At 48.1% G+C, this 18,365-nt stretch overlaps 2 protein-coding genes across 4 annotated transcripts in view; one reads left to right on the top strand and one right to left on the bottom strand.

Moving 5' to 3' along the window:
• Nucleotides 1-9,050, bottom strand: part of ALG14 (ALG14, UDP-N-acetylglucosaminyltransferase subunit) — a 42,969-nt gene extending 33,919 nt beyond the window's left edge. The window contains exon 1 of the mRNA XM_019531066.1: nt 8,824-9,050. Coding sequence (XP_019386611.1) covers nt 8,824-8,959 — 136 coding nt within the window. The 5' untranslated portion in view covers nt 8,960-9,050. The remainder of the gene's footprint in view (nt 1-8,823) is intronic.
• Nucleotides 8,994-18,365, top strand: part of TMEM56 (transmembrane protein 56) — a 63,098-nt gene continuing 53,726 nt past the window's right edge. The window contains exons 1-3 of one of the 3 annotated variants that reach the window (XM_019531063.1): nt 8,994-9,066; nt 10,174-10,286; nt 11,085-11,175. The gene's annotated coding sequence lies outside the window, so the exon portion shown is untranslated. Of the gene's footprint in view, nt 9,133-10,173; nt 10,287-11,084; nt 11,176-18,365 lie in introns of all 3 variants that reach the window. The other 2 variants (XM_019531062.1, XM_019531064.1) reach the window with 2 other exon arrangements.

Genomic DNA, 18,365 nt, shown 5'->3' with positions numbered 1-18,365 from the left:
GTCTCTGCCTCTTTCTCCCCCACCCCCCTTACTGTCAGATGCTGTTTAAGCTCTCTTTTCCCCCAGAGCATAGCAAATAGCTCAGCCCTTGCCAGGTCATGAAGCAGTGTCAGAGCTGATTGGCCTGGCAGACAATGCAGCTGTGCCAGAGCTGCTGACTGGCCAAGCAGGGGACAGAATTTCCATGTGCTCTGTTCCTAGGGGTGAACCCAGACCAAGCTGGACCCAAGATGCACCTAACAAAAAGGTGGAGAAGAACAGGGCAGAATGTGGGGGCAGAAGCTACAGAAGGCAAGTGGGGTCGGGTGTAGGAGCTGCTGTGGGTCTGACTCTGGCCTCAACCCAGGCTCAGGGCCAGTCAGAGCCACAGTAGTCACCTGCCTCCACCCCTGCTTTGTGCACTAATCTAAGATGAGAAGCTTCATACCATGCTGACCAGGGGGGCTCATCTTAGATTCAAGTAAATATTGTAACTTATTTATTACGGTGCCGATCTCCCTGAAGCCAGGTCATGTAGTGTGGGCAGGAGAACAGCCAGCCAGGGACTGAACCTGAGCCTGCGCTTTTCTGCTTACCTCCTCATACCTGGCTTATTGCCTCACTCCTCCCAGCAGCCTTCAAAGGATGATCTAGTGGCACCCTGGCTGAGAATCACTGCTCTAAGGTGCCACACTGCTCTACTTTCTGCCTGATTACAAACTAACACAGATAATCACTTTTCTTCTTCCTTCAAGACTGGCACATTATGGCTAGGTACATGACCCATCCTGTTATGGGAGCTCACAATTTAATTAGTGATTGTCTCTGAATGTTAATTCAACTCCCACTTAAGTTAAAGATTTTGCAGAAGATTCCTACTAAGTTGAAACAGGCCCATAGAGAAGAGGCACAGTAGATACTTTACTCTCAAATGTCCAGTTTATTTCATGAGTATGACTGAATAGGGAACAGAGTTGTTTCGCTGTGCTCACATGCACAAAGTACAGTGCTATGGAGCAGTGTAACCAAATGTGACCATGTTCTCCAAGTGAAACACAGTAGCTGAAGTCCCCATGAGTTCTAAGCAAGGGTGAATCTGGGGGGCAGAATGGAAGGGAGGGACATCTACTGCTGTACTTGCACCCCACTTTGATTCCTGGTCCACCAAAAGTTTAAAATGAACTGCCTGGCAGTGGCAGCAGTATTTCTAATCAGACAGTGCTGAGAGAGTCAGTTGACTTCCTGGTTCACTACAATCTATTTAATTGCTTTTAATCTCTTAATTCCAGTGTTAACAGAGGTGTTAACAATCCTCTCTCCTTTTTAATTCTCCTGATGTTCCACCAATCAAGCTGTCCTTTGTTCTGCAAGGCTGCTGTCTGTGAGTTGCTCTTGGTTATGAAGCTCCTATTTCATAGCCCATCCCTTTTCATCCCACAGGCTATTTTTTAACTCATTCAAATGAAGTTATAATTGTTTTTGCTTCAATTTTACACTGAATAATACAGCCCTAGGCCCCTAGCATATTAGTAAAGTTTCTAGTTTATTTTTAACTACAGAAAAATAGGTGTTGTTTTTGTGTGTGATGTGCACCTCACCATTTGCACGCTGCTTTTCCAAATTCTAGATCCACCCATGGTTCTAAGTTATATAGCAGCATTTCTCAACTGGTGGGTCACGACCTAAAAGTGGTTCACAAGAATATTTGAAAGGGTCATGAGGAAGTCCCAGAAAAACCTGCAAAAGCATGGGTTTCACCTTGTATGCTGGCAGCATTCCAGCCTGCAAGTGTTGCTTGTAACGATAGGAAGCAGCAGGTGCATCTGCATCTGCAGCCACAGATGCAAGTGGCCAGCATACAGTGAGGCTGGGTTGTAAGAACAGCCTGTCGCTGGATGCAGGTAAGAGTATGGGGAGTGGGGGACTGTCTGGAGGGCTGGTGTGCATGTGTGTGCAGGTACTGGGGACGGCAGCCAGATGTGGGGCTGCATCAGGGCAGGGGGGAGTGGGGATCAGGGAAGATGCCTGACCCTTCAGCAGTGGAAGGAGGAGGGGGTGATCCTTCACAGTGGGGAGCTGTGTGCCTGGGCAGGCATCATGGGGCTGTTGCCCATACATGCAAGGGTCAGCACTCACACTCTGGCCCAAGTGGGATGGGGGCAGCTGGAGGTATCCTCTGGCAGAGCTAGTGGGGCAGGGGACTGTAGATTGGGAGTGAGGGGCACCAGCATGGCCCAGCGGGTGTGGGGGACACAGGGCTGTGGCCTGGGGGTGAGGGTTGCTGGTAGGGGTCTTTGAGTTAGGCACCGGCAGAGCCAGGGGGGTATGGGTTGAGACAAGCCATCTGTCTTGGCAAATGGGTCCTAGAGCAAAAAAGGTTGAGAACCACTGCTATATAGGACTAGGCTTTAGGAAAGTACTGTCCTGTGTCTAGCTCCTGCAACCACTTAAGCACCTGCTTAAGAAAAGTTATGCACATGTATAAGTGTTTGCAGGACTGAGGCCCTAATTATTTCCACTTCGCCATGAGATGTAAGACACAAACCAAATGGTTCTGATAAATTTTGTTCTTATAATGTCAGTGTATAGTCGGCTGAAATTCTGTAGTTAGTGTACTTAGCACCAATTTGCTATCAAACTGGGAGGACTTGTCAGCAGACCCACATGTGTTTGTCCTCTGACCAATATCACTCAGTATTTTCATGAGTTGGAAAACATAATTTGCAGGTGACAAAATGCTGAAAGGGGTTTCAAGCTTTTCAAGAATAGGATTACATAATTCAATATGATCTAGGCAAAACAGTCTGAAATCAGTAAGGTGAAACTCAATAAGAACAAGTATAAAGTACCAGACTTGAAAAAAACAAATACATAGAGGGCTTAAACCCCAGCCCCTTGTTACCTCGCCTGTAGGGCTCCCCACTGATCCATGCGGAGCCCTGTGGGCTGTGGCCTACTGTGCTAGACTAGGCATTCAGGGCACTGCAGGGCCAGATCTCAGTGCATAGGGATAGGGCAGGAACCCAGACCTTTACCCCAGCATGTGAGGGGCAATATGAGGCCTGATCTTACCTTGGGGCTCCAAAGCCCAATCCCAGAGTGTGGGACTGGGCAGACATGGCATGTGGGGCCTGATTCTGGTGTGTGAGAGGTGGTGCAGGTCCTGATCCTGCTGCAGAGGGTCCAGTCTGACCTGCAGCTTGGCCTTGCACCACTCGTCTGGCCCATGGGGCCAAAACATTGAAGTAGACAAATAAAAAGTGTGGATTAACTGCCTAGGTCAGGGGTGCCCAACCTTTGGTGCCCGGGCCAGATCTGGCCCCCAACACTGTCACTCAGCGTGGGGGCTCCCCAAAGATATGCGGGGAGTCCCACAGGGTGTGGCTATGCATGCTAGATATGGCAGTTTGGGCCTGATCCTGGTATGCACGGCTGGGTGGGGACAGGGCAGGGCTCCAAAGGCCAATCACAGCTGGGTGGGGGCTATATGGGGTCCAATCTGGCCCATGGACTGTCCCCTGTGCTATTAATTTGTCTTGTGGGGCCAAGACTGTGAGAACCACTGGGTTAGGCAGCTGTTCTGCAAAAATGGACCTAGGAATTACACTGAATTACTAACTGAATGTATAAGCAGTGTGATGCTGTTGCAAAGAAAAGATGAATGACATTCTGGCTTGTACTAACAGAAGCAATGTATGCAAGACCAAGCAGGTAATTGTTTTATTATACTTAACTGCTGAAGCCTCAGCCAGAATACTGAACCCACTTGTGAATGCTACATTTAACGAGTGATACAGACAAATTGGAGACCCTAGAAAACAGCAGCAAGGATGGGAGAGGGTTAGAAAACATGCCCTATGTGGAAAGGCTGAAAAACAGGTTTCTGTAGTCTAGAAAAGAGGAGTGTGTGAGAAAAAAAGTTACAGAGGATCAGGGATGGATCCAGTGGGGGGTGCACTGGTGCAGTTGCAGTCCCCAAGATTCCTGCCCCCCTCCCCTCAGTTTTTTAAACCAATTGCCCACCAGTAGCAACAGTATTTCTTTTTAGGCAGTGAGGGAGTCAATTGACTTCATGGCTCACTATAATCTACCTGATTCCTTCTAAACTGTCCACTCCACGGGTGTTAACAACCCTCTCTTTTTTCAAAAAGACTTTTTTCAAGCTAGCCTTTGTTCTGCTGCCTGTGAACTGCTCCTGGTATTGAAGCTCATAGTTCACAGCCCTGCAGATTTTTTCAACTTTTTTCAGGGAAGCTACCTTTTTTTCCCTTCAATCTTCAGCTGAATAATACACCCCTGGCCTATTAGTAAACTTCTGGTTGACAACCCCTGGACACCACTCTTCAAAGTCTAGATCCTCCACACAGAAGATGTGATGTGATTGTTCTTGCCCAGTGAAGGCAGGGCAAGAAGCAGTTGGTCCCCCGACAGATGTCTAAGCCAGGGGTTGTCAACCAGGGGTACCTGGGAAGGCCCCAGGGAGTAAACGGCAGTGATGCGGAGAAGCAGAGACTCTTTCAGTTTAGCTGCTGGCACTCCTGGTTTTGCTGTCAGTGTTTCTGGTTTTGCTGCTGCATGCGGCCCCCCACTTGTCAGTCGGCTGCTCAACATCCTTCTTGAATTGTGGAGCCCAGAACTGGATGCAGTACTCAAACTCTGGCCTCACTAAGGCCAAGTACAGCAGGAGGATGACATCCTGAGATTTACTTGAGAAGCATCTATGGATGCAAGCCAGACTATTGTTTGCTTTGCCAGCTGCAACATCGCATTGGTGGCTCATATTCATCTTGTGGTCAATCATGACCCCCAAGTCTTTCAGTCGTGGTGCTAGCAAGCATAGAGCTGCTGAGTCTGTAAGAATCCTGCAGGTTTTTCTCTCAAGGTGGAGTACCTTACATTTATCTATATTGAACGTCATCAGATTAGTATCCGCCCACTTACTAAGTTTATCTAGGTCAGCCTGCATCATTAGCCTTTCCTCCGGTGTGGATGCTATTCCCCAAAGTTTAGTGTCATCGGTGAACTTAGCCAGTGCACTTCTGACACCAATGTCCACATCATTGATAAAGATGTTAAAAAGAACCACCTGGTTGAAAACCCCTGGTTTAAGCTGTAGCCTTGATCCTGACTCATGGAAGAAGGGTGGACTAGAGCAGAGTTTTTCAATCTATGGGTCGTGACCCAAAAGTGGGTCACAAGAATATATGAAAGTGGCACAAACAAACTTTAAAAATGGATTGTCTTTTAAAGGAGAAAAATGTGTGAAACCATGGCTTTTCCCTTGTATGCTGGCAGAGTTCCAGCCTGCAAGGGGTGTTTGGGCCCCCCCACACTGGGAGACTGTGGATAGGTTACCTTATTTCCAGTTCTATAAAAGAGGACACCTGTCAGGTGAAAACCTTGCTCCCCACCCACAGCCCCCTGGCTCTGCCAGTCCCAACATGCAGACTCTGTCCTTGCTGCTGCCCCTCACTCCTGACCCACAGACCCCTGGCCCTGCTGCTTCCCTCCCCCACCCAAGCTATGCTGGTGCCCCTCAGTCCCAACCCACAGCCCCCTAGTTCCTGCTGATGCTCCTCACTCAACTCACAGACCCTCATCCCCCACACCAGGTCATGCTGGTGCCCCTCACTCCTGACCTGCATCCCCCTGATCCTCCCAGCCCTGCCTGAGGGGGCAGCTGTCCGCATCCTGACCAGGCTGGAGCACGACAATTGATTTGTGTGGGCAGCAGCAGAGCGAGTCCAGCCCTGGCATGGGTAGGAGGGAGGAGGGGATGCCTATGGCATCCCCTGGTCTGGGCTGGGGCTCCCACACTGTGCCAGGTCATCAGGCAGCTACTTGGCTACACCTCCCGCACCCCAGTAGTATCTCCCTGCTAGCCTGGCCCTGCCACCAGCCCGGCCTGTCCACATAGCTCCCTGATGACCTCAAAGGGCCCTGCCAGCTCCTTTCCCTGCTGTTGGAGCACTGGGCTACCTCCCACCCTCCCTGCCCTGCCACAGCCCCAGTGCTAGCAAGCATCCACCCTCCTCACACTTCCATCCCCTTCACCCACCCCTGCTCCCCTCGCCCCCACAGCCCTCCGGACAGTCTCCAAGCCCTGGCCATCCAACCCCACCCTCTAGACTTACCTGCATCAAGCTGCCAGAGCTACTCCCACCACCCTGCCTGGCTGCATGCCAGCCACGTGTGTGCATGCACAGACACGCATGTGCCCACTGCCTCCAATCACCCTCCCCCTGCTCCTCCCAGTGCAGCAGAACAAAATCCTGGACATCAGTTCATATTTCAAAAAACATCTGAACAGAGATCGGAGGGTCTAAGAAGAGGACATGGCTAGGAAAACCCAGATTTATGGTAACCCTGCCTAAAGGAGTGAGGAGCAGTGGCTTGGAACTGGCTGTTGATGTTTACAAATGGGTTCTGGTCCAAAAAAGGTTGAGAACCAGTGGACTAGACAGTATCCTGACACCCCTTCTTGCCTTCTCTTGACAAGTAAAAAGCCCAAGGGCTCATAGCAGGCTGGGGCAGAGTGGAGCAAAGAATACCAGCCCTTTCAGCTCCTTTCAGATTCCTGTGCTTGCCCCTGCATCCCCTTCTGGGCTTGCTACCCCAGCAGCCCCTGCTCCATGTGCTGTGAACCCCACACAGCCTCACATCTGCAGGCCGTGCTGGAGCCATGAGGTAATGGGGTGGTTCAGGAGCTAAAGGACAGGCAGGGATTTCCGTGGACACTGACTTTTAGCAGACCAGCTACCGCGCTGGGGCAGACTCAGGCAAGCGAGTGTGAGTGGGGCATTTCCCACACTCTGCCCCTGGTCCCCTCTTTCTCTCTCAGTTCCCCACTCCCCATGCACCAGTGTTGCCAGGGCTTAAATATGAAATTATCATATTGGAAGCTCAAAATTATCCTATTTGCTAAAAAACTGCCATACACTGGGAAAAAAGTGCAAATAAGCATGCAAATAAGTCTTCTTTTTATTTACTTTACAGGCAGTCCTCAGACTTACAACACGATTGGTTCCTGAAAACTGTGTCTTAAGTCGAAATGTCATAACTTGGAACTAATTTTCCCACAGGAACAGTGTTATAAATGGGGGATTGGTTTCTTTATGATGCTGTATACAACTGCATCCAGCTGGTAAGCCTGTTGTGGTGGAAGGTGGGGGGGCAGATCAATGCCCCCATGGTGAGGGAGGGAAGGGCAGGGGCTAGGGCAGAGCTGGGGTGCGGGACAGAGCCACAGCTTATCCAAAGGGCACTATGCAGGGGGGCAGGGGCTCCCACTGCTGTGCGCTGCTGGCCTGGGAGCTGCTTATCTGGTGGCTCCCACCACTGCTCCTGCTGCTCCCCTGGATAGACATGGGAGGGTGCCCCCCGAATCTGTGCAGGGTGGGAGAGGCTGCACCGGGCTGCGGTACTGGGCTGTGGTACCAGGCTGCACTCTGGGCATGTGATGAGGGATATGGGGGGGGCTACAGTGAAGTTTTGGGTGGCTGTACCCCCCATAGCCCCTATTCTGCTGTCTGCCCCATCCCAATGGGGCACCCCCCTCCATGCCCTCCTTCTGCTTGCCCAGCCCGACCAGCGTGGGCATGGGATGGAGCTGTGACTCATCTTGGGCAGTGCGAGGGGTGGCTCCTGCTGCTGTGCACCGCTCCATCCAGTGTCTGCCCTTCCCCAGCTGGGCAAGTAGCAGCATGGCATAGTCCCCACTCCCAGCGCTGCTGCCACCCACCCAGAGTGCAGCTGGGTGCAGCCCCGCCCACCCCACGCTCCTCCTGGATGAGTGGTGGGAACAGCTGGATGAGCTGCCAGATAAGCAGCTCCCAGACCAGTGGCAGGAGCTCCCCCCACCCCAGACAAGCCACAGTGCCGCCCCATGTGCCCCCCATCCAGGCTGGGCAGTGCTTGCCCCAGCCCGTCCTAGCCCCTGCCCTTCCCTCCCTCCCTCCCTCATGGTGGGGGCATTGATCTGCCCCACCCATGCACCTTCCTTCCCCCCTCTCCTACCACCATAACAGACTTACCAGCTGGATGCAGTAGTATCCGGCTTCAAAATCAAAACCTGTGACAGAACCTCAGAACAGGGTGTTAATTTCTAAAGGGTGCAAGTGCCGTTTGTCATAACTCCAAAAGTCGTAAATCAAGGACTGCCCATATATTGCTCACTGTAAGGCACCAGTGAGTGAGAGAGACCTGGGTCATCAAAGTTGAAGCATTTTTTTTATTTTGAGGCAAGCAGTCATAAGAAAGTAAACAGCAAACCCGACTCCCTGAGAGTGACTTGGGTTTTACATATGCTGCATCAATTAGCTGCCTCCAAAATTATCACACATTTGGCAGGCGAGGTTCTTTGGGTAAATGCAATCTCTTTTATTAGACCAACTAACTAGCTGGAAAATTTATTTTCTGCCAGCTTCCGGGTACAAACACTTTTCATGAGGCATTGTTGCCAGTCTAGCGTCAGAACAATTTTCCCAACTAGTTAATTGGTCCTAATAAAAGAGATCACTCGCATTTCCCCAAAAGACCTTGCCTGCCTGTGTCCTTATCTAGCACTACCACCTGCACCCCGGTACATTTTGGACGATGTCACTACTATTGATAGTGCATCTCACACGGGTTGAAGAGCTGGCACAGCGTCCCCCTGGCAACGCTGCTGCGCGGCAATAGGACCTGGGGCGCCCCAGCATGCACCGCGACGAGGCGCTGCCCTGTAGTAGACACCTGCTCCCCTCTTGCTCACATTTCCCAGTGTGCCCCAGGGCGCGCTGCACCATGGGAGTTGCAGTTCGCGGTGCCAAGGCCGCTCGGTGCCCGCGTCCCTCTGCCACTCACCAGAGCCGGCCACGACCAGGAGGCTGACGGGGGTTGTGAGCCGCCTGCGCCAGCCCGCGGCGGTCTGCCTGGTGAGCCGAAGCAGGAGCAGCAGCAGGAGGAGGAGGAGCGCGGCGGCGTCCAGGGAGGACACCATGCAGGGGGCGCGGGGCCCGGGCGGTGCCCAGCTGGCGGCGGTGACGGGTTACGCGGAAACGACGGCGGCTGGAGCGGCTCACAATTCTGCAGGCGTTTCCTCGCGGGGTAGGGCCTGGCGGCTTAGTGCTCCCTCCTCCGCGGGCGGGCGGGCGGGCGAGCGGCGCCACACAAGTGAGCAGCGGTCGCCACGTGTCGGGGGGGCGGGCCCGGGCTGTGCTTGCTTGTGGGGACCTTATCTCGCGCTGCGCTGGGAACAGCGACGGCGGCCACTGGTCTGCTGCCACTGAGCCCAGCGGGGGCCGCCGTTCTGCCCTCCCCTGCCCCTGGGCCGCTTGGTGAAGGCCCAGCAGTCCCCTCTGGCCGGGCCGTGCTCTGCTTGGGGCCTCGAATCCCTCCAGGCGGCGGGTCGAGGAGAGTTTCAATGATATGGGGAGAAGGCAAGGCTGGACACAGGCACGAGCAAGTGGGGTGGATGCCCAGAGCCGGGCAGAAAGGGGGCCTGAAATTGTTAATTTTTTCCCCATTGTTTGATTATTATTATCATTATCTCTGGCAACTGGGGGCCATATACTAAACGTTTGCCCAGGGCTGCCAGGAGTCTAGGTACGGTGCTGGGAGAAGGGCCTGGCAGGCTCCACCAGTGCTTGGTGACCAAGGGCAGCAGTTTTATGGGCTCATAGAAATGCTTTCAGATTCACACAGATGCATTCTCAGCTCCATCAGTGGGATCCTCTGGCTTCCTCACCCCAGCAACATGCCCTGCTAAGAGTACTGCAGGGGCTTGTTTTATGCATCTTTGGTATGAATTTAGGAAGGGGTAGGGGGTGAATGCCTGCAGAAGTCTGGCCCTCATCCTCTTCAAGTGTCATTTTGTGGGCCAGGCCGTTTTGAGCACCAAAAAAATCCTGAATTTTCCAGTCAGCCCTTCTCTTTGGTGGTATTTTCCTCCTGTTCATCCCTTATAAATCTGAGCTGGTTTTGCTTCCTGTTCCTGTTGGCCCTAGAAGCTGAATGAACCCTTTCTCCCTTTTTTTTAATGAAGAAGAACTTGTGCCTGCCATGGATTCCAGTCATGGGTGCGTGCAGTTTACAAATCTAATCTATGCCATCTGGATGCTAGTGTTCATCCATTTGGAAATAAGATGCATTGGTCTGACTCGTGATAATTAAATTGTTTGCCTTTTACCACCCATGCAATCTCTTGTCTTGCAGCATGGCCACTGGGGAATAGGAAACTAAGAAAACAATGTTAGCAGAAGTGCATATGCTTTCTACTACGCAACTTGAATGTATGGTGAAAAACCTGTCTGCCTGTTTGGAGCTGGGTAATCTAAAGTTACATCTTTAGATAATATTTATAACTGGGGGAGAAGGGACTCAGATTTATTACTCAGTACTAAAGGCTCTTTAATGGGGGTAAGAAATTGGGGCCTTGCTTTACAAATCTGTAAGTGATGCACAAACTAAAAAAATCCAGCTCACTCGTACAGTTCTTTTTGATTCTGTAAACCTAAAAGGAGTAGGAAAGTGTAAGGAGAAGAATTGTTAATTAGGCCCATTTTTGCATAATTTGCCTTTTAGAAGAAGAATTGCGTAATAACCTTTTAAAATTACTTTTTGAAACTAAAAGATTTATTTTAAGTACAACTTGTATCTCATCAGTGCACCAGATTAAAAGTCCTTGTCCTCCCAGGAAAACAGTGACATTTCATGTTGGAGGTTACAGGAAAAGAGGATAGATTGGATTTTTATGTAAAAATTAGTTCAAACATTTTAAGTTCTTTGCTTGTGTGTTTTTTTTTTTTTTTTCTTTTCTTCCCCATCATGTATTCTATAGAGAAGCCATTCTTTTTTAAAATTTAAATAATCTTGTAACCGGTGAACAACTGTGATAGATCACAAATAGGTAGTCTTTAGGTACTTATAAATCTCTTTTCTATTCTTATTTACATTTATTATGTTAATATTTGTACATTTCCTCCAGTTAGATCATACGTATAATTGGAGAAGTTACTTAAAAATTTAAGCTGGAAATGTAGGGGTTGGGAGCTGGTTATGTTAAGAGAGGTTGTTAAAATAATGAAATTAAGAGTGAGGTATGCAGGTATTGTTCTGCTTTGCAGAGCCTATTCATGCTTCTGAAAAGATGAGTTGAAGACCTGCCAGATATTTGACCTTGAGGAAGGAGCAAAGCTATTATGGGAGCCTGGAAAGGTAAGTAGTAAGTTTATTGCATAAATTCAGCAAACCACGTTCTGCAACCCTTACTTATTGGGAATTTTGCTTGAGTAAAGAATGTAGCATTTCCGCTTACGTACAGCAAGATTATAGCTGTCTCCGGGGAGTAGTCAGAGTTTGAGTTTTTCTCCTTAAAATGAGGGCTTTGAGGCTTGAAAGGATAATCCTGTAGTCTATGTGCGGCAAAAGTCTATGGGAGGAGAATTTGTCAATACTGTTTCTTTCAAATGTGGGTGAGCACTTGCCGATATATTTTTTAATCTATATTCGAGAATGTACTTCAAGACTTGGTCCCATGGCCCTTTCTGAATAACTGATGTTTTTTCCTACTTTAAATAAATGGAGACTCAGCTGCATTTTTGTTTCCTTACCATAGCAAGTCTCAGAAAATGATGATTTCTGTCTGGAGCATTCAGTACCTCTGTATGTGTCAGGTGGGGATTTAATGCCAAGAGCTGCAGTAGGAAAAGTCAGTGGAATCAGCAAATGCGTCGTCTTGCTGCTGGATTTTGTTTGTCTCTGGATAAACTCCTACCTTTTTTTAGTTGTAGCCCTTATTATCAGATTACAAGATCAGAGACATAAACTTTATTAGGTGATAGCATCTAACAAAGTATTCTGTTGCCTCTGAAAATTTATGCCCCTCTGAATCAGTTAATATCTCTAAGGTGCCACCCTTCCCTGGCTTGTGCCTCGCATCAGGCTAACAGACAACTACTTCTCAGATCTTTTTACAAAACTCCCTGTTGATCAGTTAATGTCTGCATGGTTCTTCGCAATGAAGAGATTTAAGTGACCTGGACTTTTTAACTTCATGTATCATTTCTTTAATACAGAGAGGTTATATTGTAATTATTTATAATTAAAGGGCTGTCTCTGGTTGCCTGGCTGCATGCTATTTTATTATGCTAGGGCTGCCTGATTTTAGCTTTGAACTTCCTTGTGGTTGAAAGAGAGAGAAACCACTCCTGTTGCAAGAGTTGGTCAACATTGTCCTTAAGGAAAATACTATTTAATGTATTCAGTGGTTTGTGGAACACTTGGATAGAAAAAACAAATGTTTGCGAACTAGGGTGGTCTGGTTTTCATGGTCTACTTCTAAGGTATTATTGTTCAAAGAAGAAAACACAATGATATCTTTTTGAAGTCCGAATATTGGAAAGAGATGCTAATACAGCCAATATCTATATACTTTGAAAGCTGTACAGGGTAACTATTACATTGAATTGAAGATATTTTCTGTTGGTTTTAGTGAGGAAGATTGGACAAAAAACACGGTGAAAATATTTTCACCCTTTTAGAATACAAATTCCAAGTTTTATAAAATACTTTGAATGTATAAATATCAGACCTGCTTTCTGACATTCCAAATACAATTTTAACTTATTTCATTTTAATAGTTTAAATGAGTGTGTTTATCCATGCAAAGGAAATGGACTTTATGTTGATTGTATTGAAACCTGTAATGAGTTTGGAATATTTACTTTTGAGTGTTCCTCCAATTATGGCTTGTAAAGTAGACATGGAAACCGGCGGAGACTGTTTAATATTTATTAAAATGTTTAAAGAAAGAAAGAATACCTGTGTGTCTTGGATTACTTTTGTTTTTGATAGCTTCCTTGCTGCATAAAAATACATTTATCATCTTCTCTAGATCTATTTGATTTTTTTCCCCCCTCTCCTCCATTTGGCTTGGGTACCCAGCTGTGTTACCACCAAATACACTAGGATGTGTTACTTCACACTAACTCCTGTGTTAGCTACCCCTCCACTAACTCTCATTAACTCCCATACTAACAGACACAGTAGAACATAGGTAGACCATGTTTCACAGAATAATCACTCCCTTTCTCCTTGTGCTTAAGGGAAATTTACAAAATAATTTCAAGAGACAAGCCTAGGAACAAAAATTCATTAGTTTATTGGATACTTATCATCTACAGTAACTTTATGGTCCATTATAATCAACCTGATACTTGCTAATCTCTGCACTTCAGGAGGGTCCTTTTAACCTCTGAAGGCGATCTTGCTTTTCAGTCATCAGGTTTTTGTTATACCTTTGTAGTCTGTTGGCTACCTGATAATTTATCTTCTCTCCTGCTTTTTTTAGATATTAAGTTTTACACAAGCCTTTGTTCCATCTGCTGTTTAGCTCCAAAGTGCCTATTTCTTTCTCAGTGTCTTGAGGAGGGGTGCTTTGATACCCAAAAGCTTATCTAACTCTGACAGATTCAAAGAAAATTAGGGTTGGAAGGGACCTCAGGAGTTCATCTAAATTGATGACTTAACCCCCTGCTCAAAGCAAGACCATCCCCAACTATATCATCCCAGACAAGGCTTTGTCTAGCCAGGTCTTAAAAACCTCCAAGGAAGGAGAATGGCTACCCACAACCTCTCTGGGTAGCTTCTTCCAGTGCTTTACTACCCTCCTACTGACAAAGTTTTTCCTAATATTTAACCTAAACTTCCCTTGCTGCAACTTGAGCCCATTGCTCCTTGTTCTGTCACCTGCTACCACTGAGAAAAATCTAGTTCCATCATTTTTGGAACCACCCTTTAGGTAGTTGAAGGGTGCTGTTAATTCCCCTTTCAGTCTTCTCCAGACTAAATAAGCCTAGTTCCCTCAGCCCTTTCTCATAAGTCATGTGCCCCAGCCCCTTAACCATTTTTGTTGTCCTCTGCTGCACTCCCTCCAATTTGTCCACAACCTTTCTGTAGTGGGGGGCCCCAAAACTGGACACAGAACTTCAGATGTGGCCTCACCAGTGCCAAATAAAGGGGAAGAATCACTTCCTTTGATCCGCTGGCAGGGCTTCTCCTAATGCAGCCCAGTATGCTGTTAGCCTTCTTCATGGCAAGGGCATGTTGTTGACTAATATCCAGCTTAGAGTATTTTGTAACACCAGGTCCTTTTCTGAAGAGCTGCTGCTTAGTCAGACGGTCCCCACCCTATACCAGATCATGGGATTGTTCCATCCTAACTGCAGGATTTTGCACTTGTCCTTACTGAACCTCATGAGATTTTTTTGTGCAATCCTCCAATTTGTTGAGGTCTCTCTGACTCCTAGCCCTACCCTCCAGCATATCCACTACTCCAACCCAGCTTGGTGTCAGACCTGCTGAAGGTGCACATCCCATCTTCTAGGGGTTGTCAGCTGGGGGTAAACATACCCCTGGGGGTAATTGAGAAGGCCCTAGGGGTATGTGTGGGTGGGGACAGAGTGCTGCCATGCATCGTCCCGTGTTGCCATGCAAGCTCCGCCTGCCTGGCTGGATGCAGGGGGTGAGGGAAGCTTGCACATGGTGGCTGCTGCTGCTCTGCATTTGGCCACAAGCTGGGGGTGGGGGAGTGGCAGCATAGCATCTGGCCATACGCTATCCTCTCCCCAGCTTCATGTCCAGCTGCATTCCACCCCTCCCCCCCAGCTTGGTGCCTGAGGGTACATTGCTTGAAATTCAGCTGCCCAGGGCAGCTGGGATACAATGATCCAAGTTGAAAATCCCTGTTCTAGGTCGTTGATGAAGATATTGAGTAAAACTGGCCCCAAGACTGACCCCTGGGGCAATCTACTTGATACCAGCTGCCAAATAGACACTGAGCCATTGACTACCCACAGACACCAAAAAAACAGCCAGTTTTCTATCCACCTTGCAGTCCATTCAACTAGCCCATACTTCCTTAGTTTGTTTGTAAGAATGTTGTGGGACACTAGCAAAAGGCTTGCTGAAGTCGAGGTAGATCATGTCTGCTGGTATCCCCGCATCCACAGAATCAGACTTCTCATCATAGAAGCTAATCAGGTTGGTCAGATTAGGACCAGCCAACATGGATTCACCAATCACCTTTTTCTCTTCCAAATGGTTAGAAATGGATTCTTTGAGGACCTGCTCCATGATTTTTCCAGGGAATGAGGTGAGGCTGACTAGTCTGTAGTTCCCCACATTTTCCTTCTCTTTCTTAAAGACGTGTCCTATATTTATCCTTTTCCAGTTACCTGAGACCTCCCCCAGTTGCCATGAGTTTTCAAAGATAATGACCAGATAACGGCTCTGCAGTTGCATCAATCAACTCCCTCAGCATCCTTGGGTACATTGTGTCTGCCCATGGACATATCCAGCTTTTCTAAACAATCTGTAACCTGGTCTTTCACTATTGTGGGTTGCTCACCTCTTCCCCAAACTGTGCTGCTAGGTGTGGTAATCTGGGAGCTGACCTTGCCTGTGAAGTAAAAAAGGTATTGAGTACTTCAATCTTTTCCTCCTCATTTGTCAGTGTCACCTCTCTCATTCAGTAAGGGACCCACACTTTCCCTGATCTTCCTTTTGTTGACATACTTGTAGAAACCCTTCATGCCCCTTGCTAGCTGCAACTCCAACTGTGTTTTGGCCTTCCTGATTTCATCCCTGCATGTCTGATTAATACTTTTACAGTCCTTCCTTGTTGTTCTTCCAAGTTTCCACTTCTCTTAAGCTTCCTTTTTATGTCTTAGCTCACTGAAGAGTTCCCTACTAATCCAAGCTAGACTTCTACCATACTTGCTAGTCTTCCTGTGCATTGGGATGATTCATTCCTGTGTCCTCAGTAAGGTTTCTTTAAAGTACAGTCTGCGGTCTTGGACTCCTTTTCCCCCTCAGACTGGCCTGCCAGAGGATCCTGCCCATGAGTTTCCTGAGTGAGTCGACATCTGCTTTTCTGAAGTCCAGAGCCCTTCCCCTGCTTCTGCTGTCTGTCATAGATTTCATAGACATTAGGGCTCGAAGGGACCTTGGAAGATCATCCTTTCCTCAGGTTTCTGAACTCAGTCATCTTGTGGTTGCAACTGCCCAAGTTGTCATCCACTTCTATGTTCCCCACTAATTCTTTCCTGTTGTGAACAGTAGATCAAGAAAGGCATGTTTTCCCTAGTTGGCCTCTTCAACACTTGTGTCAGGAAGTTGTCCCCAACACTGTCCAGAAACTTACTGGATTGCCTATGCACTGCCGTATTGGCCTCCCAGCAGATCTCACAATGATTGAAGTCCCTGATGATCACAGACCCTGGTTCTCAGAAAACTTCTGCTAGCTGTTTGGAAGAAAGCCTCATCCACCTTATCCTCCTGGTCTGGTGGCCTATAGCACACACCCACCATGACATCACCCTTGTTGCTGTACCCTTTGACCTTAACTCAGGCACTGTCAACAGGCCTCTCTCCAGTTTCATACTGGAGCTCTGAGCAGTCTTAGAATTCTTTTACATAAAGCACAAGTCCTCCTCCTTTTCGCCCTTGTCTGTCCTTCCTGAACAGTTTATCCATTTATGATAGTATTCTAGTTACGCAAGCTGTCCCACCGAGTCTGTTATTTCAATCCTGTCATAGTTCCATGACAGTGCAAGGATTTCCAATTCTTCCTGCTTGTTTCCCAGGCTCCGGGCATTCACTTGCAGACACCTGAGTAACTAGCTGTTTGCCCTGCTTTCTCAGCAAGAATGAAAAGGCCTTCCCCCTGTTGCCCTCTCCTGGATGTGCTTCCTCCAGGTCACCCACTTCCCCATTTACCTCAGGGTTTTGTTCTCCATTCCCAGTGAACCTAGTTTAAAGCTTTCCTCACTAGGTTAGTGAGCCTGTCTGTGAAGATGCTCTTCCCTCTTTTTGTCAGGTGGATCCCATCTCTTTCTAGCAATCTTGGAACAACATCCTGTGGTCAAAGCAGCCAAAGCTCTGCTGGCAACACCCATTTGCACAGCTATGCATTGATCTGCAGGACCCAGGAGAACACCACCTGAGCCCTTGTCCCCTTCACTCTTGTACCCAGAACCCTATAGTCACTTTTGATCTGCTCAGGGTCACCCCTGACAATACTGTTGGTGCCCACATGGATGAGCGGTAAGGGTGTGCAAAGCTTTGGTCTATGATTTGATTCGGAGAAGATTTGGCCCAGTTTGGAGGCTGAATTACCGAATCCAAATCGAATTGGGAGAAGGAAAAAAACCCTCCAATTTGGAGCCTCCAAATCAGTTCAGAAAAGATTTGGCAATTTGGATAGCAGTCTTTCAGGGGAACAAACTGAGACGAGGGAGAGGGGTGTGGGGGAAAAACTAACAGCTGTAGCTGGTCAGTGACACTGATCTCTCCCTGAGTCTCCTTCCAATCACAGTGCTCTGGGGGAGGGACATAGAAATAGCATATAACCCTCTGTCTGTAGGCTTTCTGTGCCTTTTGTAAGCTGTTTCTGCCTGAGCAATAGTGTCTGAAAGGTACTGGGCTGGCTTGGCTTCCTATCTAGTCAGTCTCCTGCTACTTTTTGTTTTTGAAAAGGATTGGAATTCACTTACTAACTAGAATCCCTCTACTTATCCCTATCCAGTCCATTTATTTCAATTTAAATTTGTTCTTGGGTTCTCCCCCCCCCACACACACACTTTTTAAAAAGAAAGCTGTGTTTTCACTGGCAGTGAAACCCCTGCACCTATCTCCTTGGAACTTGGCAGGCTTCATGCCCTCAGAAGGGGTTACTACCCCTGCATTTTTTATCCAAATCATCCCAAAAAAATGACATTATAGTCTATGGCTGAATCTCTCTAAATCTTCCGAATCTGATTTAACTGAATCAATTCAGGACAGTGATCCGAATTGAATTGCTGTCCTCCGTGTCGGCCGAATCCAAATTGAATACTTCCCTATCCACACAGGCCTAGTAATCAGGGGACTGGATGAATCTTGGTAATTCTACCATGACATCTTGAATCTGGGGTCTGGGCAAGCAGCAGACCTCCCAAGACAACAGGTCAGGTCAGCAGGTGGGTATCTCCAACCACTGCCACCACCCCTTGCTTCCTCATAGTTTCATAGTTTCTAGGGTCGGAAGGAACCTGAGCAGATCATCGAGTCCGACCCCCTGCCATGGCAGGAAAGAGTACTGTGGTCAAATGACCCCAGGAAGGTGTACATCTAGCCTCCTCTTAAAGACCCCCAGGGTAGGAGCCAGCACCACTTCTCTTGGAAGTTGTTTCCAGATCCTAGCTGCCCTGGCTGTGAAGTAGCACCTGCTGATATCTAGCCTAAATCTACCCTCTGCCAGCTTGTGACCGTTATTTCTAGTCACTCCTGGCAGTGCTCAGGGGAACAGGGACTCCCCCAATGCCTGCTGATCCCCCCTGACTAGTTTATAACAGGCCACTAGATCC

This window comes from Crocodylus porosus, unplaced genomic scaffold (assembly GCF_001723895.1).
Source record: "Crocodylus porosus isolate Cpor-Errol unplaced genomic scaffold, CroPor_comp1, whole genome shotgun sequence".
NCBI lineage: Eukaryota > Metazoa > Chordata > Crocodylia > Crocodylidae > Crocodylus > Crocodylus porosus.
Note: the sequence above shows the minus strand (reverse complement) of the source record. Positions and strands in the feature narration are given on the sequence as shown.